Source organism: Rhea pennata, chromosome Z (genome assembly GCF_028389875.1).
Source record: "Rhea pennata isolate bPtePen1 chromosome Z, bPtePen1.pri, whole genome shotgun sequence".
NCBI lineage: Eukaryota > Metazoa > Chordata > Aves > Rheiformes > Rheidae > Rhea > Rhea pennata.
Window position 1 is genome coordinate 10409437 of NC_084702.1, and position 24844 is coordinate 10434280.

General features: G+C 39.1%; 1 protein-coding gene across 6 annotated transcripts in view; it reads left to right on the top strand.

Moving 5' to 3' along the window:
• The first annotated feature begins 190 nt into the window (after positions 1 to 190).
• Positions 191 to 24844, top strand: part of HOOK3 (hook microtubule tethering protein 3) — an 86896-nt gene continuing 62242 nt past the window's right edge. For all 6 annotated transcript variants that reach the window (XM_062600686.1, XM_062600687.1, XM_062600689.1 and 3 more), the window contains exons 1-2: positions 191 to 287; positions 13803 to 13888. In XM_062600686.1, coding sequence (XP_062456670.1) covers positions 231 to 287; positions 13803 to 13888 — 143 coding nt within the window. In that variant the 5' untranslated portion in view covers positions 191 to 230. The remainder of the gene's footprint in view (positions 288 to 13802; positions 13889 to 24844) is intronic.

Consider the following 24844-nt stretch of genomic DNA (forward strand, 5'->3'; position numbering starts at 1 on the left):
TCGCGGGGCAGCAAAGCGCATGCGCGCTGCGGGAGCCGGGCGGGGGGTAGGGGCGTGCGGGCGGTTCCGGCGAGGTGACGTGTCGACGCCGCAGCGCGGGCCGGGGACGCGGCGGCGGCGGCGGCGGCGGCGGGAGGGGGCGGGCGGGCGCCGGCCGCACCGACGCGACGCGACGCGACGCGACGCGACGCGACGCAGCCGTTAGCGCCGCGCGGCCGCCGCGCCCCGCCATGTTCAACGTAGAGAGCCTGGAGCGGGCCGAGCTCGGCGAGAGCCTCCTCACCTGGGTGAGCGCCGCCGCCGGGGCGGCGGGATGGCGGGCGCGGAGGGAGGGAGGGAGACGGGGAGGGAGTGGGGCGCCGTCGCCGCCGGGCTGCCCGCTGGGCCCGAGCCCTGCCGCGGCCGCGCAGCGCCGCCTCGACGCTGCCCCCGCCAACAAAGGAGGCGGCGAGGCCGCGGCCTGCGGCGGTCCCGGCCTCCCTCCCTCCGCCACCCCCTTCCCCGTGCCTTTTCTCCGCAGGAACTTTCTTCCCGTCTCCTTCTCGAGTCGCCGGCGAAGTCAGGGCCCCCCTCCGCCGCCCCCGCCCTCTGCCCCCCTTCCCGTCCGCCACCTCCCTCGGCCTGAACGTTGCCGGGCTCCTCGGTGCCCGGTGGGCCCTGGGCCAGGAGCACCTGCCGGTGTCGCCCCCGGCGCCGGCCGCGCCCCGAGGCGGGCTCCGCGGCTGCCGGCCTTGCTGCGGCGGCGGCGGATTCACCCGCCAGCTCCTTGGGTCCGCCGGCACTGCCCTGTGCTGTGCGGTTTTCCTCTCTGCAGCTCCGCACTGCTGCCAAGTGAATACCCTGAATGCGTGAAACTCTGGAATGTGGCTGGAAAGAAAGGAATGCTTGCTCTTTTTTTTGTTGTTTAAGTCTGTGAAAAGTCAGAGCTGGATAAAGCTATAGTGATGAGTAAATCATAGGGGGATGGTAGCTTAGATTTTTCTGTGAAAGTCAAAAGTGAACACACAAGGGAGATTCATTGGTGGTTAAAGGCGAGTAAGTGGCCTGGAATGCACAGAAGAGTGAGGTTTTGGGGAAGAGTATATCGTACAATGCCCTGGCTACCCTCCTGCTTTATATACATATATAGAACAAGTAACTATTTCGGTTTCCTTCGTGTCTCTGCCAGCCCTTGCACCTTCAGTAGCATTGGCTACCTGTGTGGCTTTTGGCTTCCCATGATTTCTATTTCAGATGTTGGGAAGGAAATGGAAGTCCTCCTACTGTTGGAATTCATGAGGAAGTAGATGTGTATGAATCCTGGTGAAGAAAGGCTAAGCAAGAGGCTTATCATGGAGGGGAGGGGGAAAGAAGGTTCGTTGGGGGTTGATGGAAGAAGATCTTTTCCTGTGCATTCCTTCTTCCCCTGTGCTATTGCTTTAGCTGTTTTACATATCATCCTCTGGTGCTGTTTGGCAGTAGTCACATCACAGGGAGAAGTGCAAGATGAATGCTAACCTAACAAGTGGTCCCAGTCCCAAATGCCTTGACTCCTTAACTTTCCAAGTAACTAACAGACTATCTCTTTGCTAGGAGTCCAGTTGTTTGCATCTGGACTGATACAGAAATATGTGAAGTGCTGCAGAGTGATAGATACTGAATTTTGTGTTCTGTTGTACTGGTCTGTAAACAGTGGTTTTAACTTGTTGATCCTATCGTTTATTCAATCATAGATTGGAGAAAATTGTTAATAACTCGAGAATATTGTGTTGAAATGCTTTGTACAAAAGTCTGTATGAAGACTGGAAGTATTTCAGGACTAAAAATGTTCTAATATTCACTTAAAAATGGTGTTCAGATTTTGAGGTGATAATATTTCAATTTATTTTTAAAAGATTGCATAAGATTAAACTGTTTGCTAGCTAGTGAAGGAGTTCACAAAATGCAGAGGGAGAGTTAGAAGACAGTGATTTCTCCTGGGAAAGAGGGGCATCTTCATTGTAGAGTCAACACAGTACAAGCTAGTAGTCTATATGTGTTCCAAAGGACTGTATCTACAGCTTCTGCATGTGTTCAGATCCAGTGGAAGCTGACGTCCGTTAATTTAGCAAATAAAAATCAACAGTTCTTGTTTGTGGAGCTGATGAGGACAAGTATGTCTAGGTGAAATCTGTATTTACACTGGTTGACTTTTCTTGTGTTACAAAGAAAGATAGTAGAGCCAAACAATGTGTTTTTTTTTCCCCTTGCCATATTTAAGAGTTAAAGTAATCGATTTTTGAGTGGCAAATTTTGTCATCTTTGGAAACAATTTGCATTTTCTTTACAAAGCTGAACCATTAAAGAAAGATGACCTTTGGACAAAGAAATCTCCTGAAAATACAGACATAAAAATGGAGAACTATTTAAAAAAAAGGAAAGAAAAAAAGAAAAAAAATATTGTGACATTTTTGTCTGTAGGAATTATGTACTCAGTCACGTAGACATGTGACCATAGTTAAGCAGTACTAAGTTAGGCATATGCCTTGATCCTGAACCTGAAGCTGTTCAGTTGGCATATTGTCTCCTCTGTTGGAATACTCAGTAAAGATCCCTTTCCTTTTCCATTTGCTACACTCCCTTACGTACTGGGCTAATCAAGAAACAACTTCTTTTTTTTATTTAACAGAAATACTAATAAATAATTCTTAAATAGAATTAGAATTGGTCAGCATGTGTTTCCTAGCTGAATATATGGAGCTTTGGATTATTTTAATAATTTCAATATTTTTGGATGAAGGTGACTTTGAAATTGGTTCAGTAAAAAAAAAGAGAGAGAGAGAGGGGAGGGGGGAAAGTACTTATTCCAAGATACAGGAAACTTGCAAAAGAGACCATGATCTTTTTTTTGGTCCTCAGTGAAACTGGCAGTATGAATAAGAGACCTTTTTGATTGGATTTTTGCTGAAGTGCCATAGTGTTTCTTGGGGAAACTGCTCATTTAGATAGCAAAACAGAGTTGTTTTAATTGCAGTTTATGCACATCTTAGAAGGCCAGTCTTTATTATTCTGGAGAGCTTGGCAGTTCTTGAACTGGTTTAACCTCTTGGATTGCTTGTAGAAGACTTCATGTGCATATAGAAGTACTTCATCTGGTTTGTCCATGTTTCAAGAAGAATAGGCAAGGCCTCTACAGGCAGGTCTGAGAACCTGTTCAGCCTAAACCAAGTGTCTGCTGGCATGGATGTAGGGGTGCTGAAAGTGCTCCTCTCTCTGCCAACTCATGATTTTGATTGATGACAATATCAGTCAAGCCTTCTTCCTTGCCTGCCTGAGATGTGATATCTTCAAGCTAGAACAAACCTGTGACTGTTCGTTTTATTCTCACCTCCCTCTCCTCTGTTCTTTCTCCTTTGTGTTATGGTCTAGCTTGAGGCATTACTTTCGATCTCCTTTGTCTCATTGGTTAACACCATTGTCACATAGTTTTCTGAGTCATTATTCCTCAGGATTTTAAACATCTGGGAGAGCTTTTGCTTTCTGCCATTTCAGCAGATGACTGCGATGGTTCTTTGAGGCAGCTGGGATAGTAGTGGTAACTGGAGTGAAACTGAGAGAAAGACTGGAGCCTTGCTACTGATACCTCCGAGTCATTTTTTCTAAGCATTGGCAGCGTTTGCTGACCACTGTCACTGCTGAACTAATTCCCTATCAAAAATCTCCCAGAAGTCTCTCCTAGGACTACTCTAGGCACTGTAGTATAGTTGTCCAAGCAGCATTGCAGCCAAAGCAGTTTAGGAAAGTGTGGCTGAGATAAACCTATATTATTTCAGCATATCTAATACAAGTTTGTAGCATCTTTTCTATTCAAAACTTATGACTGATTCAGATAGGAAGATTCAGATTCTGCATTGTATGCTGTGTCTGGAGTGCTTTTAACTGAAATACATCTGAGTCATGCCTGAAGACTCTGCTGTGCTTTCAAACACAATTGTGGCAGTTGCACTATAATATACTAGTGTCAGAAATCAGAGTGGTGGCTACAGACTTGTTAGTATGTAACCTGAGAAATTTTCTTTTGACGGAGAAGTAAGATCTGATACTGTAGAGGTTGCTTAGCCTTGGTATTTAAACAGCAGGATTCCTCAAAGAGGTCAGTGCTCGCTGATCTTAAGTAGCAGTCTGTTGTGGAAATGTCATTAACTCTCCCTTGCACATGATAGAGTAAGCAACTTTTATTTATTAATTTATTTTGGCCATATGCTGCCTCCAGCTGCTTGCACCTTTGTCTACTTTCTTTCTCTTCCTACCCTGAAGGTTAAAAGGCCAAATACAGTTTCTGCAGATAGAGGAACTGAGATACTTACTTTGCTGGTATTATTTTGTTATTTGTTTTGTTGATGTGTTTTCTTTTAAATGGGAATTTTGTAGATATAGTTCAAAATCACTGTTTTGTTTTCCTTAACTTTTGAAAGCACATTTGACCATTTATATGGTATCAGTCCTTTTATCCTTTCTTCTCTTTGGCTGAAAGCTTTCCTCAGTAAAGTATATCTGTCTTCTGTGTGATGACCCTTCCCCAAATGGAAGGATTTGCGTATGTTCATTGGAAATGCAGAGGCCATGTGAGCAACTGCTAAACTAGAGATTTTTTCATTTCTCGGGAAGCTTGTTTGCAAATGTTTTACAGGCTCCTTTCCAGAGTGAGTCAAAGATGCTAAAATTTACTAAAAAAGCTGTGTTTTGCCCCTCCTCTCCAATTATCTCCTTTTAATACTATGTTGTTTTTGATCTTTGTACATCTGTACTTCTAAGTATTATTTTGATTTTCTGCAGATGCAAGGATTGCAGGAGACTAGCTAAACCTGTTTAAATTAGTCTCTGCTCTTGATCACTGACCACAAAGCTGTAGGGTTTAATTTTCTTCTGATGGTATCATAACATCTGCAGCTCTTACCTGTTGAATAAAACATAAATTTTTCAGAAGTGGCTGTTTGTGCTGCTGATTACAGCAGGTCAAGAAAATAATTCTGTTTGGATGTATTACTCTTCAGACAGGGAGACTACTTCTTTTGAAGACCGTGTGATAGAACAAGTGTCATTAAGTTGATACTGTATGAAGATGATAATTGAAGATGATAATGTATTTTTTTATATGTATGCTATACAGGAAGAAACAACAGCAAGAGTAAAGACTGAACATGTTGATAACTATAGACATAATTCATGTGTTCATTTGACTTATACTTAGTCTTAGATTTTGGTTCTTCAGGGCCTTGTCCAGATTCTGCCTTTTTTCAATTTCCCTTTTTCTGAAAAGATGCCTTATAGTCGTGGTACTGTACTAACAATCACTTTGAAGAAAAAATCCTTTTGATGTCATTCGGTATCCCGGTTCTACCCCCTCACTTATTTCCTTTGCTACTTGGAGAAGAAACAGATTTTCTGTTGAGAACTGTGACCCCTAAACAGTATGTAGGAAAAGGCTTTTCTGTTATGTTGTTTGTCTCAAGGTGGGAGGTGAGAAGAAGGACCTTCTCCCACTGTCTTTTGAAATAGTTAATGGTTTGATCAGAGAGATGAACTCAATTTGTGATTTTTGCAGGATTATCCTATTTATTGTGGGATGTTTTGAGGCTATTAAATTAGAAGATGATATTCTAGCACTCTATTCTTACTGGTCCATCAAAAGTACTTCATACTGACAGCTTTTATCTTTAACTTCAGTAGAGCAATTGCAGACATTGAAAGTATGCAGCAGGGGAGGGAGAAGAAAATGTCTCCAAGACTTGATTGCAGTTGCTGGTATCTTCTTTCTTGACTGAGCTGGAGACTCTTGAGTACTGTGACAGTTTCATAATAGCTTAACCAACTTTGCTTTTTGCTCCAGTTTCAGAGTCTTAAGTGTGGAGTTGCTTAATCAATTTAATTTGGAATTTCAAAGCATCAATTAAAAAACTGGTTATTGGCCACCTCTGGGTGACACTAGCACAAGGTTAAGACAGGAATGGGCCTCTGTCAGTGAGGGGAAGAGGGTGAGAGTGTCTCTTCTGTGGCTTGTATTGCCAACAGCTTGGCAAGTCGCGCCTCACAGAGAAAGGGATTAAGGCAACTCCTCCCTCTGCCCACTGGTAATGGTTTCCTACCCTGCAGAGTTGTCGTACACTGTTTTCCTAGCTGTCTTGTTTCCCCATACGTGACCTAGTCCTTCCTATAAGTTGCTTAGTGCTTCTCAGTCAGCTCAATGATTAAGAGACAGCATGGAAAAAAGGAGGAAAGCTATGGTGGGTGGAAAGCTATCTAAAGTTAAAGAAGAGGCTGTTCAGCCAGCTCCACAGTCCTGCATGTAACAGGCAAAAGCTTTTGAAAGGGATATAAAGCTGGAGTTGTGTTTTAATGGAGTAGTTGGGCACACAGGGTAACAGTTTTTCAACTGCAGCAGGCAAGAAACGTTTTGAGAGTGGAGAAAGTATTGCACAAATAGCTGCATTATAAATTTCATGATAATGTTTTCCAGTCTCTATATCAGTAGGGCTTTTTTACACCATTCAGCTACAAACTTCTGGCTAGTACTTTTATTCTTTCTGGAAGTCCCATAGGCTGTTGGGAGCTAAGTCTGCCTGGGTAGTAAGTTTAGATACCAGCTTAAGCAGAAAGTCTGTGTTCATACTGTGTGTGGTAGATGTTCTGGGGGCATTAGAAGATCTAGGAGAGATTAATTTAAACGATTTAGAGAGTATTAAATGAGCTGCAGTCTTTCCCTTTCCAGAGTTGTATAAACTGTTAGTGACTGTTTGCCACAGCAGCAAGGTATCCATAGTTTTACTTAAGATAGGAGTAGATAGAAACTATATTTGTGTTTTATTTGAACAGAGTTTATTGTTGTCATTACTAATTTTATAGCTGCCTTTGGTGATCAGGAAAAATAATATGAGACATGATCAGTGTAGAGTGGTTTAGCTGATACACTGTATGAACAATGCCAAAAGATGGCAGCCTATTCCTTGATGACCTTTACCTTTCTGATGGAAATACTGCAGTTTGATCTACCTCTAACAGACCTTGTTCTACATTATTTACATGGTCTCCATGAAGTCCAAGAAAGTATGTGCTGAAATACAAATTCTGAAAATGAACAAATCTTCAACTGCAAAATATGATAAGTTTGGTGATGTGCTGCTGTACATCTGTGTTACTAATTCTAGAATCTGTTAAGCTGGGAATTTCTTAGCCTGCTTGATGAAAAATGGGAATCAAAAAGAGTTAGCAGTAAATTTTTATCTCCTCCACCCTTCTTACTCTTCTGTGAAAGACTAGGTATTTCCATGCTGATCAGAAAGTTTGGGCAGATGATATTTCAGTCCAAGCTAGTGCTGTTGAATTCCTCTTTAATGCTTTTGGGGAGTGTTCTTTATTCTACCTCTCAATAAAGATAGCACTTTTCATCTAAATCACAGCTGTAAGAGGGTGGAATTGTGGGCTTTAAATAGTTATTCCTCTTTTTCTGTATTTTACAAGGGCAAAGCTGTCATCTGTGTTCATCCACCCTTTCTAAAGTAGTGTTAGAAATATTTATAAATCTGGAGTGCTAGTATGCTATGTTTTTGTCTCTAGACACTCTCCAAGAAGTTAAAGGACTTTGCTTTGCTTTAAGCCATCAAATAAAACCTTTTCATTGCTACATGTACTTTATCTTAGTAAGGATCAATTTGGGCATATTTTCCTGGTGCTGTTGAGATTTTTACTAATCCTTCATTATGTTTTCAAATGTTTTTCTTCTAGACTTCTGAGCATTACTTAGTTACTTGTATTTGACATCTGTTTTTAGAGAACGATTTCATTATCCTTCCTTAGTAAAACTTCATGGATCATGATTCTGTGGGCTCTATTGTTATCTAGACTACCGCTAGTCAGAGAGACAAAAGATATCCTGTACTTCTTGTGGTTAGTAGTGAATGCTGAATTCGTGTAATCATGTTATTTGATGAACTTTGGGTTATAGAGATTTTTTTTTTTACAGTTTGTTTATCAGTAGAGGAAGCTGGTGATTCACCTCTGTAAACTCTGCTGTTCATGTTTTCTTCTGTATGATGACGTTTCTGGTCTTAAATGGTGCTTTTTTCATTGGGTTTCTAAAATTCATTGGTGCTTGGAATGTGTGTGTATGTATGTATCTTATAAATGTGTATTGGAGTAATGTTCTGTCAGTTTGCACTTACCAACAGCTTTTGGGAAAATGGGAAAAAGAATCAAAGAGGAAGTATTGCTTTAAAAGAAAGTATGATTAAGTACCTCAAGGAAAAAAAAATGTTTAGGCCATTACATTAGGTTTTCCTGTTAGGTACCATATCTTCATTTTATCACCATGACAAATGCTCCTTTTTTCATTAGTCTATTCACTGACTTTCATCTGAAGATAAGAGTACAATCCTCTTTAACCTAGGAATTTGTAGATTAGCTTGTTTTCTTATGTATGTTGCTGAAATGGTTAAATCAAGCACCCTTCAAACTAGAAGTCTGCTCAGTTGTGTCAGACCTAGACAAATCATTTTGTAGCAATTTTGTGACAGTGCCAAGAAAGTTTAGCTATAACTCTTTTATGCTGTCGTTGCTCTCCCATCTTATACTGTGTTGGTAAATATGCTTTAGTCAAAGTGCCTTTTTTACTTTCTGCACCTCATTTCCTCCAGAGGGTAATACAGTACAAAGGAAGTACTTTATTTGTGAACAACTTAAGCTGCAAGTGGAAGATTTTGAGGGAGATCTTTCATGACTGACATCTGACTTGTTCAGGTATTTGGAATCAACAACAGTTTATATAATGAGAAGGGAATTAAAAGAAACTACACCCAAGTACTTCTCCCTGAAAAGGGAAAAAATCCTTACCAGGGCCAGCCAGTTTGCCCTTGCCATTTGATGTTTGGCCATTTGAGCACCTAACATAAATTTGAATTGCAGAGTAACACTTGAGATTTTAATAAGGAAACTCTGACAATGTAAAGACTGGTGAAAACATCCAGAAATCCAAGTCCTGGAATAAAATCACTGCTTGTCTGAGAGTCTGGATCGTGTTTGTTTCAGTTGGTCTACTGCTGTCTTAGAGAGCATGAAAAAATGACTTCTGTTTTGATTATCCAAGCAAAAGATAGCACTGTTGCCAACTAGGAGGAGGAAAAATGAGTCAAGAAGCTTGACTGAAATTACCCTGGAGCATAGGATCTGATTATAGGATAGGAATACAAATCTCATTTTGACAGATCTGGCCTGATATGAGAATTCAGAAACAGTATGAGCAACTGTCAGTATCAGGTAAGCAGTATCAGGTATGTTTCTGAAAAACATAAAAGGTCTATTTTTCTCCAACTGTGGTGCTCAGCAAAATGCACTCTAGTGGAGTTCTTGTGAATCTTGCTAATAACAGAGTGAATCACTGTCTTGTATGAGCAAAGTAGACACCCTCCCTTACTTTTCTCAGACAGTTTGCTCCTTCAAGTATTCTTGTCTATTGCCAGAATAAATCTCATTGTTGAGTAGTGATTCCCTTCCACCCTACTAAGTCTGGTTTCTTTTTGTTCTTACTCCTTTTAGCCACCTTCCGCAGTCTTAGCTGTATGATCTGCCTTCTTTTTGTGGCAATACAGGCTTGGTATAGGCTCTTCATGTAAGCCTACATAGCCAGTTCCAAACATATAGGCAATAAAATAGATAAATTATTCTGAAGTGTCATGACACTTCAGTGTTGGAAAGGACTTTGATAAATAAGTAATTAGACACTGGGCGTTACTTTGTTGATTTGTGCATAAGGCAACCGATGACACACTGTCAGCTGAGGGCCTATAGTATAGACATTGGATATTATTACCAAAAAATGCATAAGAGATTTATTGTGCAATTGTAACAGCAGTAGAAGGCGGAGCTTTGGATATAATCACTGTGCAAAGAACAGGGTTTTTTATTAGCTTTTAGGGCTGAGGAGGTTAAAGTGCTGGAGAGTTTTATAAATTTTGGCTCATATTCTGTCTTCATCTTCAGGTGCTGTCTTGGAGACTATATGTGTTCATTCTCTGACCTCAACATCAAGAGTATTTTTCATGGAATGTATTTTTTCCTCCTATCTGTAGCTAACAAAGTTTCACTGGTCATATATATATAATCTAGAACTGTAACTCAGATTTTCCAAGATCCTGACTTCCTTGTACTATTATTGTATTATTTAGTCCCTGCTGACATCCACCATGTTATTTCTTGCCTTTGCTTTGAAGGATTTTCCTGCTACTCTGATTTTAAGTTTTATATACAAACTGACAATGTGTGCTCAAAGCAGTCTGAGTCAGAGAGCTCTAGATTAATACTAAAAAATGAAATGAAACAACTTTCTTATTCTCAATGTATGACAGTCGATGGAAGGTGTGATGGCCTACTAGGAATAGTGGTTGATACATGTTTTCTTTTGTTTGTTTCCAGACTCTCTTGTCTATAAGTGTGAGTTGGCAAGGCTATGTAAAGTGGCACCGGAAGTGGAAAAAAGGTTGATAACAGGAAATGGGAAGGAATTTACAACTTTGGGGAACAAAACTGTATTGAAAACAGTCAAGAAGTGGGAGCAGTTCCAGCAGGATAAGAGAACTTTTTTCCAGGGGGAAGTACATTACAATGTACAGGAAGGGCAGTGTTTCAGCAGCCGTTACTGAATAAGTGCTTGGAGGCACACAAAAAAAGTATTTACTGCTCTGTCTCCAAAGCTGGACCCTGTGTTTGCATTGCCATATGCTGCTTATTCTTCTTTCTGGAAAATAAACTCAACTGCTTCTTAGAGTAGTTTAGCTTTTTGCAGAACTGTTTGGAAATGGACTAGTTGTTCAACTTTGATAACAATTTATAAAGCTGTTCTATGTAGTTGTCTTTTGAAGAAAAACTGTTGCTTTCATTATGTATGTATGGAAGTCTCTGATATGAAATAAATGCAGTATCTTTGTTGCAAGAGCTAAATATAGGTTATATTACATAAATTTGCTATTGTAGTGGAAATGTTATGCTATGTGTTCCTCACCTGTGCAAACAAAGGCATTTTTTACAAAAATAAAATGCATATGAAGAAACAAGCCATATGATTACTTTTTAATCTTTGTTTCCAGTCTGTATTATCTAACTACAGAAACTGTTAGTGTCCTTTGTGGCAATCTTGCGCATATGTCTGTGGAAAAGAGTTTGGACTGGCTATCTGAGCCATATTGGTCCTTATCATCTGTTTTGCCCTTTTTTTGTATGTGAAGTATTGGGGAAGTATGATGATAAAGTTAGTCACAATATAGCAGAGATGCATCTTTGTGTTTGTGTCCTGGAAGTAGACTAAGCAATCTTCCTTTCTCTATGCTCTGTGTGTATTGATATCTCCTACCTGTGTTTTTATTTACTTGAGGAGGGAGGCTTCATCCATGAAGCCTACAATAATGAATTTGACAAGGTGTGATAAGCTTGTAGTATGTGTGAAAATCTCCTCAATATCAGTATTGTTTATTTGAAAATAGCATTTTGTTTTGTCTTATTTTCGAAAAATCATAGTAGTGTTCTTAAAGGCGGTTTTGTTTTGGCTGTTGTGCGGTAGGTTAAGTGATTGAAATTCTGTTTTTTATTAAGGTCATAATATGCAAAATTGGAAGCAGGTTTTAATTTCATGTTTATGCTTGAGGATTTTATTCCTCTAGTATCCTGAACTTCACACAATAGTATGTGTGACCCCACTGCAGCTTTTTTTCACTAGAAAGTATTGTTTAATGTGTTACTTGACTTTGTGGATTCAGACACAGAATGCATTGAGTGGAGTTTGTATTCTTCCAATAGTTCAGCAGCAGTTCAGAGACTGTAAGTACACTATTCAAGTTCTTGAAAAAACAGCAATTTGATTATATATCGTGTGATGTCATCTTTTTTTCCCAACCACCTGCCCCTATTTTCACCTAGAATTTAGGAAATCTGTGATGGCTTCTTGATTTTCTGGAGGAGGAATGAGGAGCTACTTTTTCTGGCTAGCTCAGACCAAGCTGTAGGAAAGTCTGCTTGATCTGATGTATTGAAATCACTTTCAATTTTTTTCTGGATGCCACACAGTTATTTAACTTGCTCAATGAATATGCTCTGAGCTCCTCCTCCTAGCTCTTCATGGATATCCTTGCTGCTTTTTTCTAATCAAATGCAGAACCTCTTCTTGCTGAGTAAAGAAAAGAATGGAACATTCATGTAAATATTCTCTAAAATTTTGAATAGTTCTGTTGCTAGACTGCTTATTTGAGGTTTCCAAGGAACTATGAGTATCTGGATATTGTGCTCTTGATTTTTGAAGGCATTCTCTGTGAGGAAAGATAGGCAAGATTTTACACTGGCAGCCACACTGTAACAGTTTTGTTAGCTGCCTAGTATTGCAAAATATGTAACTAGAGGATGTTTATTGGGGAATGGCTTTGACCTGCAATTATATTTCAAGTACTGTTAAAGAACAAATAGTTGTACATTATGTTCAGAAAGAATGGTTGATAGGTTGGAGGTTAAGGTAGCCTGAAGCAGCAAGCTGTCTTTTAGGCTTTCTTGTCCCTGGGGTGCAAAAATAGTGCTTCATACAAAGAAGCTCAGGCTTTCCTGGAAGAAGAATAACAGCAGAGAGAGAGCTGGGCAGATGGCCTCCAAATGATACATCATCAATTGTATTTTTACAAAACTCAATGTTATCCCTTAAAAACAGTCATTTAAAATAAATGCTCATATAACTTAGACTGTAAGAAAAGACTCAGACTTCAGCCCTGCTCAAAAGGAGGGCTCTGTTTCATATCAGGGATGAAAAGGGAGAAAGAGTTCTGCTTCATATATTTGTGCATTAGCTGCTGATACAATGGGAAAGGATTTCCAATAGTCTATAGGCTTTAAGCATGAAAATGGAGATGAATAAAAGCCATAGAGAAATAAAGATGTATATTGAGTGTTTTGAGGTAGGAGATAATTCTTGCTTTTGTGTAATTCTTTATTTTTAAGGATATTACATGCTTTGCTCAGAAAAATAACTCTAAGTTTGTCTCAGTATATGTGCTTATTGCCCAATCTGTAGAGCAAATTTTGTTACAAACTAAAACATCTCTAGTCATAAGTAATTATTTCATAAAACATTCAGTCATATGGTCTTTGGCTTTCTGCTTTTAAACTTATGAATACTTGCACTTATTTTTGTATCTTAATCTTCGTCTGAAGACCATAGACTTTTCATTTTGTGGACTTTAATGTCTGTCACTGTAATAATTAAGTAATTAGAGAAATATTAGTGTATAGACTTACTAGGGCTTAACAGCATTATTCTGTCTTCCTTCCTCTGATGGTAGAGAGAAATTAAGTTTGGATTATGCATGCCTTTCTATGTGCTATCTTATGATCATGCAGAGCATGTGAAAATTTTGAGTGGTTAGCGTTATTTTTAAAAGCCAAGTTTCTTACATACGTTCATTGAGAGAGTTAAAATTTTCAGAAATACTTGAATGGGAGGTAAAAAAAGGCCCAGTGCCTTTCAAATTTTGTTCCTGCAGTAGAAAATGCTTTGGGAAATTGCCCTTTTAGGGAATGTGCTATTGTGATTAGTAGCACAGCTCGCAGTATTTTTGTTTGCAAAAATAAAAGTATTAAGCTGTGTCATTAGTTCATTTCCTTTATTGCTATTAAATCTGAAACATTCTAGTTCCTAACCATACACCAAATATGTACTTTTTACTCCTCTATCTTATATACTATGTAGTTCATTTTTTTAATTTTGAATAAAGCTGTTGGCATTTAGATAAAACAAGATAACTTTCTTCCTTCTCCCTCAGATCCAGACCTTTAATGTTGAGGCACCATGCCAGACCGTGGAAGATTTAACGAATGGGGTTGTGATGGCCCAGGTTCTTCAAAAAATGTAAGAACAGATGTACTTAATTTAAATACAGATTTATTATCTCTAGGTTTGTTTGAATTTAAGTGTATTTTAATTAAAACTTGGATGGTATTCCACAAACATGTGGCTTTTCTTCAGTTTAGACAGCATTTTAATCTGAAATGTGACTAACAACTTTTTTTTCCATAGCTTCAGATGATTCTCTTAAATGAAAACGTTTGAAAAAAAAATGCATTTTTAGATTAAATATTTCTTCAAGGCTAGTCTTCCTGGTAAGTAAATTGAGTTAGTACTAAGCTTGTAAGTTCAAAATACTTAAACATTTTTTTAAACAGTTAGAGTGAGTGCAAAGTGAAATATTGGCCCTAGACAGTGCTTGAAAGTGAATTCAATATGGCACATGTTAGAATTGCAGAATTCCATGCACAAAACTTCTATGAGAAACTGAATGGTCTGTCAATTTAGTAGCATGCAAGGACATTGCATTCTTAACAGTAAGTGGAAGGAAAGAATGCTGTTATGCTATTTAATGATTTAGTTCTTTTGGACTTAAAAATCAAATAGGATAATGTTAATCTAGGATGCATTAGTCTAGGATGTTTATGTGTACACTCTGAGACTGAAATGTTGAAAAGATGCTTGTTTTCAACTGTTACCTTTCCTTGACAGTGATTGTTTTGAAGTTCTTTGTTTCTTTTTGAGGAGTAGAGATAAGCATCTGAAATGTAGTTGATCCGTATCCAGATTTACATGTTTTCACAGAAGCACAGCTTTTTTTCTTTTCTGTTTTAAAAACCCCTTTCCTTAGAAGCTTGATCAGCACTTAACAAAGAGTGCTGTCCAAATGGAGTGTATCAGTTCCTAAAGACCTATAAAAAGACCCTGAGAGATAAATTTTATTCTTTTCAACTTGAAGAGGATGCTTATTTCTAATCTAGCTGCAGACTGGAACAATGTAACTAGATAGTTACAGAATAGACAGAAACAGCTTTCCATTAGAATTTCTTTGTTTCACATGAAATAAACATATGACAGAATAAATGAGACTAGAAGACACCTCTGGATATCATCTAGTTTAACTCCCATGCTCAAAGCAGGATGGAGCTCCATGGATGGAGAGTCTGACCCACATGGATGGGAAGACAGCCTGTGCCAGTCTTCAGTAAAACGCAATAAAACTTTTTCTTTTATTTAAATAGTTTCTTGTTTTTCACGTCCTGTCACAGGGTACTACTGAGAACAGTCTGTCGTCTTAACATCATCCCATTGGATATTTATGGACATTAGTATGATCCCTTCCTGAGCCCTCTTCTCCAGGGCAAACAGTCCCAGCTCTTTCAGCCTCCCCTGTATGAGAGATGCTCCAGTCCCTTAATCACCATTGTAGTCCTTTGCTGGACTTTCTGCAGTATGTCCATGTCTGTCTTGTATTAGGGAGCCTAGAAATGGATATTGCACTGAGATGTGGCCTCCTCAGTGCTGAGGAGAGGGAAGAATCACATCATGCAGCCTGCCAGCACTGTTCTTCCTAGTGCAACCCAGGATGCTGTTGGCCTTCTTTACTGGAAGGGCATGTTGCTGGCTCATGGTCATCTGTGTGTCTGCCAGCACCCCCAGGTCCTTCACTGCAAAGATGCCCTCCAGGTGCCTAGCTCCTGGCCTGTACTGGTACATGGTGCTACTCTTTTCCCAGTACAGGACTTCCCTTTTTAAACTTCATGAGGTTCCTCCCTGCCTTTTCCTTCAGCCTGTTGAGGTTTCTCTGAATGGCAGAACCACCATCTGGTATATCAGTAAGTCCTCCCAGTTTTGCAATGTGTGCAAACTGGCTGAGAGTGTACTCTGTCCCATCACCCAGGTCATTAATGAAGCTGTTAAACAGTATTGGACCCAGTGTCAATCCCTGGGGTGGGGTACTTGCACTGGGCCTCCAGCTGTACTTCATGCCACTGATCACAACCCTTTGAGCCCAGAAGTTCAGCCATTTTTCACTATTCACTTATCTAACCTGTACTTCATCAGCTTGTCTGTAAGAATGTTATGGGAGACAGTGTCAAAAGCCTTACTGAATCAAGCTAAGCAACATGCCCTGCTCTCCACTTATCCACCAAACCACTCTTCTCATCAAAAGGCTGTTAGGTTGGTTAAATTATGATTCTTCTCTTCGAAAATCCATACTGACTGCTCTCACTCATCTTGTTGTCTTTCATGTGCTTGGAAATTGTTTCCGGAAGGATGTGTTCCATTATCTCCACCAGAATGGTGGTGAGACTGATTGGCCTATAGTTTTCTCAGTCTTCTTTCATGCCCTTCTTGAAGGCAGGAGTGATAATTGCTTTTGTCCAGTCCTCAGGAACCTCTCCTGATCAGCATGGCTTTTGAAAGGTTATCAAGAGTGGCCTTGCAGTGACATTGGCCATCTGCCTCCGCACTTGTGGGTGCATGCTGTCAGGTGCTGTGGACTTGTGCATGTCCAGGATGGTTAAATGTTTCATAACCTGATCCTTCTCCAGTGAGAGTAAGTCTTTTCCCTAGTTTTCTTTTTTGATGCTGATCTGCTTGCTGATGTACTTGTAGAAGCGCTTGCTCTGTCCTTCATATGTCTCACTAGATTCAACTCCAGATGGACTTTAACTTTCCCAACTCCATCCCTGTGTGCTTGCACAATGCCTCTGTATTCTTTCTGGGTGACCTGTTCCATTTTCCACCTCCTGTGTGCTTCCTTTTTCTGTTTGAGTTTAGTCAGGAGTTCTTCTTCATCCATGCAGGCCTCTTGTTAGCTCTGCTTGATTTGCTGCCTATTGGAATGCACCATTCTTGAAACAGGAGGAGGTGATCCTTGAAAATTAGCTAGTTCTCCCGACCCCTCGACTCTTCCCTGGAGCCATGCCCTATGGGATTCTTCCAAGCAGATCTTGAAGAGGCCAGAATCTTCTCTGCTGATGTCAGGGTTGTGATCCTGCTTTTTGCCTTCCTCCCTCCTCTCAAAGATCCTGAACACCACTGTCTCACAGCCACTGCACCCAAGTGACCCCAGCCATAACATCTGTGGCTAGTTCTTTCTTGTTTGTAAAAAAATCAGGTCCAGCAGAGCATCTTTCCTTTCTGGTCCTATGATTACTTGTGTTGGGAAGTTGTCATCAATGTACTTCAGAAACATCCTGGATTGCTAATGCCCTGCTGGGTTGTCCCTTCAGCAGGTATCAGGATTGTTAAAGTCCCCCATGATGATCAGGGCCTGGAAATGTGAAACTTCTTCCAGTTATCTGCAGAAGGCCTCATCTACTGCTTTTTCCTGATAAGGCAGTATGTAGCAGACACATACAGCAGTGTCACCCATGCTGGTCTTGCTGGTGATCCTGACTTAAAGCTCTCAGCTGGCTCATCACCCCAGGCAGAGCTTCATGTGTCCCAGCTTTTTTCTCACATAAAAGACAACTCCCCATCACGACTTCCTGGCCTGTCCTTGCCAAAGAACCAGTATTCATCCATTTTAATGCTGTAGTCAAGTGAGCTGCCTGTGCTGTTTCCGTGATCCCAAAGATATTGTAGCACCGAACTGCAAAAAGACTCTTAATTCCTCCTGCTCTTCCTCATGCCTCATGTGTTAGCGTATAGGCACTTCAGAGAGGCATCCAAGCATGTTGATTTTCTAGAAAGGGATGAGAGCTTTCCTCATAATGATGTCCTTTATGCATCTCTTCATTTATGTGTGTACACTTAGGGATTATCCCATTTTGGGTCTGACCTGTTGATTACAAGCTCCTTATGTTCACACCATGTAGCACCTTTTGCCACCAACCTAGTTCACCAGTTTGTTGCTTGATATTTGGTCATCTTCTCAATCCCACATTTTTCCTGGTTTAAAACTCTTCTTACCAGATTGGCCAACCTGTTGGCAAAGGAGTTTTAGTCCCACTTAAGTGAATCTTGTCTCTTACAGGCAATCCTGGATCCCTAGTCCTTGATCCTCTGAGAGGATCTCATAGTTGTAGAAACCAAAACCCTATTGGTGGCGTCTGATGTGCGACCAGTAGTTGACTCAGAATCAGTTCATTCCTCCTGCCTGTTATTGGCAGGGTCAGGGAGACGCTACCTGGGCCCCTATGCTTTTAACCATCACCACTGGGGCCGTGTAGTCATACCTGCTACTTTTCAGGTTTCTCTGGCAGTATCGATTCCTACGTAGAAGAGCAGCAAGGGGTGATAGTCCGGGCAAGTCTCAGCAGTCTTTCAGCAGTATCCTGAATCCAAATTCTCAGCAAACAGGAAACCTCCATAGATAAGAGGATAGACATCTCCACTGCTAATATTTGCCTCTTCCTTGGGCTGCTCATGCATGGCTTTGGTTCATCAGGCGCAGATTCTTCATTCGACAGAGCTCCCAGCCCCTTGTCTGGTATGAGTACACTGAATTTATTGTGTAGTTGCAAATCTTAAGTTCAAAAGGGAGTCTTTCTTCTTCTGGTGGAGAGAAGAGCTGCCATTTCACAGGAGGGAAAAGGGAAATCTTAATACCTTCAAATATTTAAAAAGTTCTCTTAAAATACGTGGGAGGGTAAGATCTGGAGAACAGAAGCCTAAAGGCTCAAAGTAGAGAACAGTCTTTACTTCCTTCCTAAAACTTCTAAGAAGATCCAAGTGTTGCAGTTTTCTTTCTACTCTGGAAGAAAGTAAATCTGATAAAAGAAATTTAAATAAGTTCATGGTTTAGTAATGAACCATGAACACATTTTATGAACTTTTATGAATCTCTTGAATAGACAATTACTTTGCTGAATGAGTAAATGTGGTTCTGTGGACAAGATTTCTCACTTAATTTCTCCTCTGGTGGAATTGAGACATCAGTTGTAAGAATTATTTGGTCTTTTATACTTTTTCGCATTCAAGGAGACTGTAATTTCAAATAATATTAGCAGTCCTTGGTGCCTCAGTGTAACTGAAGCAGTCTTTCTGTTATTTTAATGTATTTTGCTAGAACACAAAAGACCCAAAAATAGCCCAGTAAAAATGGGTTTTCTCGCCTAACATTTCAATCAGCTCACTTGTAAGTTTTCTGAAGCATGGACATCAGTGTTAAAAGTTTATAGGTAAATGCAGTATAAATTGGATGCTGTTCCTTTTTTTAAGATTGTAAATATCTCTTCCTTTTTAACCTGCTAAAGTGGAAGAAGTGATGGTTACATAGATGGTGAGTTCAATAGACTTTGTAGAAAGTCAAGTTTCTAGGCTAATCATCTTTCAACCTGTTTCAGAACATCTTTGAAAAAACATCTAATGGTGACATATCTAACCTGGATACCCATCAACCACAAATTTTTGCAATTCTTTTGTAAGGAACAGGTCCTTTTTGACTTAATGATGTGCTGGCAGTTAAAATTCTTCTGTGGTATAAATTCTTCTGTGGCTGTTATTAAAAATTTTGACTGACTAGTTCAAAAACTGATCAGAGTTTAGTTCTAAAATATAGTATGCGTCAATACAAACCAAAATGAAGCTTAAATGTCAAAGATCTTGCTTTTTTCCTAACTGTATTTTTAACCTGTTATCCTGACTTGAGATACTATCCTTTTCTCTTGCTCAGTAGTGAGAAAGGAAAATTACTTTAAGATGCTGTTTTCAACTGATGAAGTAGTAAGAGATGCACAGTACAAACACTGCATTTCTCCAGCAGAATTTAAAAAAGGTTTCCTTTAGCAATTGACATGCTGACACTGAATGTTAGGCTTCTTCAGTATACTCAGTTTATATGTAAACATCACCCAAACAGTGTGACAGTCTGCTGTCCCCAGGTTACTATTTGTACCTGACAAAATTAGTCTTTGGCTGTCTTAATTCATAGTAATTGTGCTTCCAGTTTACCGTTTTGCATGCTTGTACAATGAAGATTCTGATCCTTCTGCACCAATTTAATAATATATGTGACTCTAATCCTATAGAGAAAAACTTTGAAGCAAATGAATTGCAACTATGTAGTGATCTCGAATTATAAAACTATGAAAGAGGAATGATAGGGATGAATGATTTTTTTTAGGAAAAATATTATTGCCTGTCTTTTTGTAGTAATAGAATAGAACTCCAAAGGATTTTTGAAATAGGTATCAAAAGTAGCAAACAGTTGCCAAACATTACATCTCTAGACGGGAAAGATGGGCACCTAGGACAAACGTAATGACAATGTTTAGATAGTTGACTAGAAAACTGAACAGGACCCTGTTTTCTAAGCCATTTCAATCATTCTTGCTAGAAAACAAAATGTGGAAGTAAAATTTTCCCTTTGTTCCTTCAATTCAAACAAGTGCCACAGGAAGAACACTTAATTAAGGGTCAGGGAATGTTCAGGCAAATGAAGCAAGTCCAGGACAGGCTTTTCCAGTCTACTCTTTTTTTCTGTACTATCAGTACTGCCCCAAGTAAGACAACTAGGTCAGAGGAAGTTTTTTACAGGAGTTACAAGACAAATGGATGCTGGGAATTACTGACTCAAAGTCATATAGTAAAGTTAAATAACAAAGACCTACAATTACTGTGTCACTGCAGTTAGGGGTATGGAGCTTAGCTTATAGGCAAAAACAGTTTGTGATTCGTAGCTGTCATCTTCAGTGAAAACTTGAACAGGTATGACTTTGATATGAAAATCTCTGGAAGTTAATCTTCGAAGGACAAATTTAGGGTCTAAACTGGAGAGACAAAGCTGCTTAAACGCTATTTCTGTTATTATTCCATTGAGGAAGACAAGTTACTATATCTGTAAAGTATGTTCTCTGAAATTTGAAGGTCCTTCAGACCAATTGGCCCCATTTCAGGATTCTCAACAATATGTGTTCTTTGAGCTAATAGTATTAATTACACAAAGACGGGTAGGGAAGAATTCTTATGACTTTAGTGTGCATTGAGACTTTTACCATAATACATTAATAAATATTAAAAAAAAAAAAAAAAAAAAAAAAGCTGAAGGAGGAGGTTAATCTATTCAGAGGAAATTCCAAAAAGGTGATTAGTTCTCTGTGAGTATGAAAATGCACAAACTGAATCAGGTAAAGCACTGATGAAAATCTGAAAATGTTGGGCTGATCCAATTATCTGAGCATATTTCTATCATAAAGTAAGGATAAAATTTCTTTTTGAACACTGAAGTTGAGATGTCTGAACTTGATATTCTTTATATTTTTTAACCTCCATCTTCATAGAGAAAGTCCATTGGGTACTTGTGAGGGCAGGTGATTGTAGAAGCAAGATAAAATTAAGACAGTTTATTATGAGTTTCAAGAAGATTCTTCGTTCAGCAAAATAGTTATTTTAGATATGCAAAAGGTATACACAGTGAAAATTTGTTTGTCAGTAATGAAAAAATGGAAGAAATTTGATGAAATTTGATCAGATGATTCCATCCCTTATTTAGGAAGGGCCAAGAACTCCTTCCATCTTGAAGTGTGATGTTCTTGATATTTTTGCACTCAAGATAGCAGCCTGTGTTGGTAAGTAAGGGTCATTCATCAGACGTACTAACTCATGTGGTAGATTTTTTTCTGTAATAAAACTGCTGAAAGAGGCTGCAAGAAGAAAATAGTAGTTAAGGGGAATCACTGACATTTTCAGAAGCGTTTTTGCTAATGTAGTGTGTGATATAATATTGCGGAAACGTGAGTAATGTAACCAAGTATGAGGATTTTAGCTTAGAGGCAGGTGTTCATAAACAGGCCTTCTTTCTTTCTTTATTTAACACCTTCTTTCTTTTTATTGTAAAATCTTCAGAATTTTGGATTAAAGTACAATTGAACTAAGTTCTCCAGTGCTAACTTTCTTATCTCTAAGGAAGAAACTCTGCCTATGCTTCTCTGATAAGTATTGCATTATTTCTTAAGATTCCAACTCCATTTGGGTTCAGGTGTGAAGGTTACTGATTCCTCTGATAAAAACAAGAATGAAATACAGTAAAATTAATATGCCTGTACACAATCAGAATTGGCATTTGTTCTTCAGAGTGCAGTACTCCAGAAGTCAGATATAGGAGGCAAAGCAAAATGTGTATGAACTGGCTATGGATAGGCTGTCTGTCTGAAATTGCGCATCTTCTGGTGTTTCTAGCAGTTAAGTGCCCTAGCTTGCTACCTGATTGCGTTCTCTTTCTTTTTTAAGCAGGATCATACTTATCAGTTTCTCACTGTCCTTTGGTATTCCAGAAAAAGTATAATTCTTTCTTTAATAGTTGAATTTTAAATTCTCCTTTCATCCCTTTCTGGACACTGTTTATGTCAAGATGCCCCTCTTCTTCTTTTATTCTTTTTCTCAGTTGTTTTGGCTTTGGTAGATGTAAGAGAGAGTATATATTTTCATTTGTCATCTGCATATGCAGTTAATGACTTTTAATGAATTGTATGAATAATGTTACACAGTACAGCATATTGTGTATTTTGATTTACAAAGAATGAAAAAAAAGCCCTGCTTTTGTATGTCCCTAGTTGGAGGGATTTTTCTTTTTGTTAAACAGATATTTCTTAAAGCAATTTACTGTACCACTGTTGAAGTGAGTAATCGTGAGTTATACTACTTGGTTTTTTTCAGAAATGTATTTCTGTCTGTTGGCAGAGATACAGAGGTGATTGCTTAAATAAAGGAAAATTTGCATACAAAATAAGATGGGGATGGTATAAATGAGCATGGCTTAGAACAGCATCACATACAGTGACAGCCGTTGACAGAAGCATAAGAACCTTGTGCTCTGAAGAGCAGTATAAGCTATCTGCAGCCTTGTATAGAGACTAGGCAGCAATCAGCTGGTATATAAATGGCTTTATAAACCCTGAAATTAATCCAGCACAAGAGATTCCCCAACTCTGGTTTTAGGCTAATATGATGATAATGGAAACTAAAATGCTTGATTCAAACAAGTCTTGTCATGGTAATGATACTGTAGTCAGAGTTTTCTGCTGACCTTGTGTAGTGCAGTACCTGTTCAAAATTAACTGATGGGTATTCTGTAATTGCATCTCCTCAATTGCCAACAATACCTTTGTTCATATTTGCTTAGCAGATACTTTTTCAAACATTGTTTTACGAGTTGACAGCATCTTTTTCAATGACATGGACTAAGGGAGTTCAAGAAATCTGAATATGTTTGAGTCATGATTCCCAGAGGTACTCTTCTCTCCAGTGTTTTATGTTAATGACTTAGAGTGGATTGCTGATGAGTTGCTGGACCTTAGATATTTCAATGAGATTTTATACTTGAGAAAACAAATGGGATCTGTGGAAGAGGGCTTAGCTTAGATTAAATTCCCAGGAATCTTCCCAAAATGTATGTCTGACGGGACATACATAAAGATGTAGTAGTCACAAGACTTCTATCAAGAAAATGAAGACGAATTGCTGGTCTCTGTGTCACTGTTACAGCATTAGTAGCTGAGAAGCTTTTTATTTGGTGTTGAAATGTAGGCCTCTTGAGTACATTGAGTTGGAGTTGAATCCTAAACCTTGTAATTTTAACGTAACCGATGCCCTTGTTGATAACGGGGTATGCAGTGTTAACCAGCTGATCCATCCAAGTAGACTTCTGTGGGCAGTTCTTCATGCTTTCTGATGCAGCTTTTTAGACTAGTTAATAATAATGAAAATGTAAGTGAAGAATTGGCCTATTCATGGTGCTATAGCCTTCAAGCAGTTGAAGATATTCGTGACACAATGTAACCCTTAAAAATGATAGTCCCATTGGTCTTTTTTTGCCAGAGAAGCACAGGTAACTACTCTTACCTGCTTTGTCACTCAGCTGGGCTGGTACTTCATAGCTATTGAGTCTGTTCAAATCACCTGACTGTTGGTAATTCCCAGAAAAAACAGTCAAAAGGTACCATGGTGTTTTCTGAACTCCAGAGCTCAAACTGGAGCAATTCAGATTTAAGCTGCTGATTTGTTTCATTACTCAGCAGGTGATTGAGTTACGGTAAGTGGAAATTAGGCAATGAAAAACATTCATTTCATAGGAAGGCCTAACATCAACTTTCTTCATTTCTAGTAGAACATGTAAGTATTTCGATCAAGTACATTCTTAAATTTACCCCCTGCTAATGGCAGAGAGGCCATTTCAAAGCTATTTAGAGAAAGCCTATTTCAAACCCGGATGATCTCTATGTAGGATGTTAGATTTTCTGTTTCATACTTTGAGATTCTGTAATCTATGCTAGAACTGCACTGTTTCTGATTGGGAGCAGTTTGGAGTCTTCAGCTTAACTAGTAATTAACGCTGTTCTTCCAGCTATATGCTTGCGTATGCCACGTCAGAGGAAAAGAAACATGCTTTAATCTTCACTGGAGTCTGTAATAAAATGTGTAAAAACAATGATTGGAATATGTTAGTTGAGAAACTTTGCTGTTTGTGATCTCTCATTTGCTATGTAGTATGCTGTGGGCTGCTTGTAAACCTTGATACTTTGTGAAGAAAAATTGGGGAAAATACAATACAGGAGAATTAGTGCATCAGGTACACAAAGTGTCTATGAAGGCTTGTGCCCTAATAAAGGTGCTGATATAATTATTGATTAACAGTATGTATCATATGGACATTGTTGGGATCTTCAGATGCATTCATAGTTCTTTTTTGAGTTTTTTTCCAAAAGATCTCATGTTGACTTACCCCTAAATAAATAAAGTATACAGTTAAGCTATCTCTGAAGGATACAGCAGTCAATCGAATGGTACGTTGCAGCAAATACAGTCATCAAATCCAGAAATTAAAATCCTTTCTGTGAAACTCAAACTTGAACTACCACACTGCCACTGCCTGTTAATGGCCTTATGCTTGCAAAAAATGAAAGCTTTCGGTTTTCTAGCTACATTAACTTTGTTTTTTTCATCTGAAGTGCAAGTCTTTCCTGATGTTGACATGTTGTTTTAAAAATAGTTATGTTTAATGAGTTCGTTCTTTCATTCTGATCATAACATTGGAATTCTGTATGGTGGAAGGGAAATTTGACCTTAGTA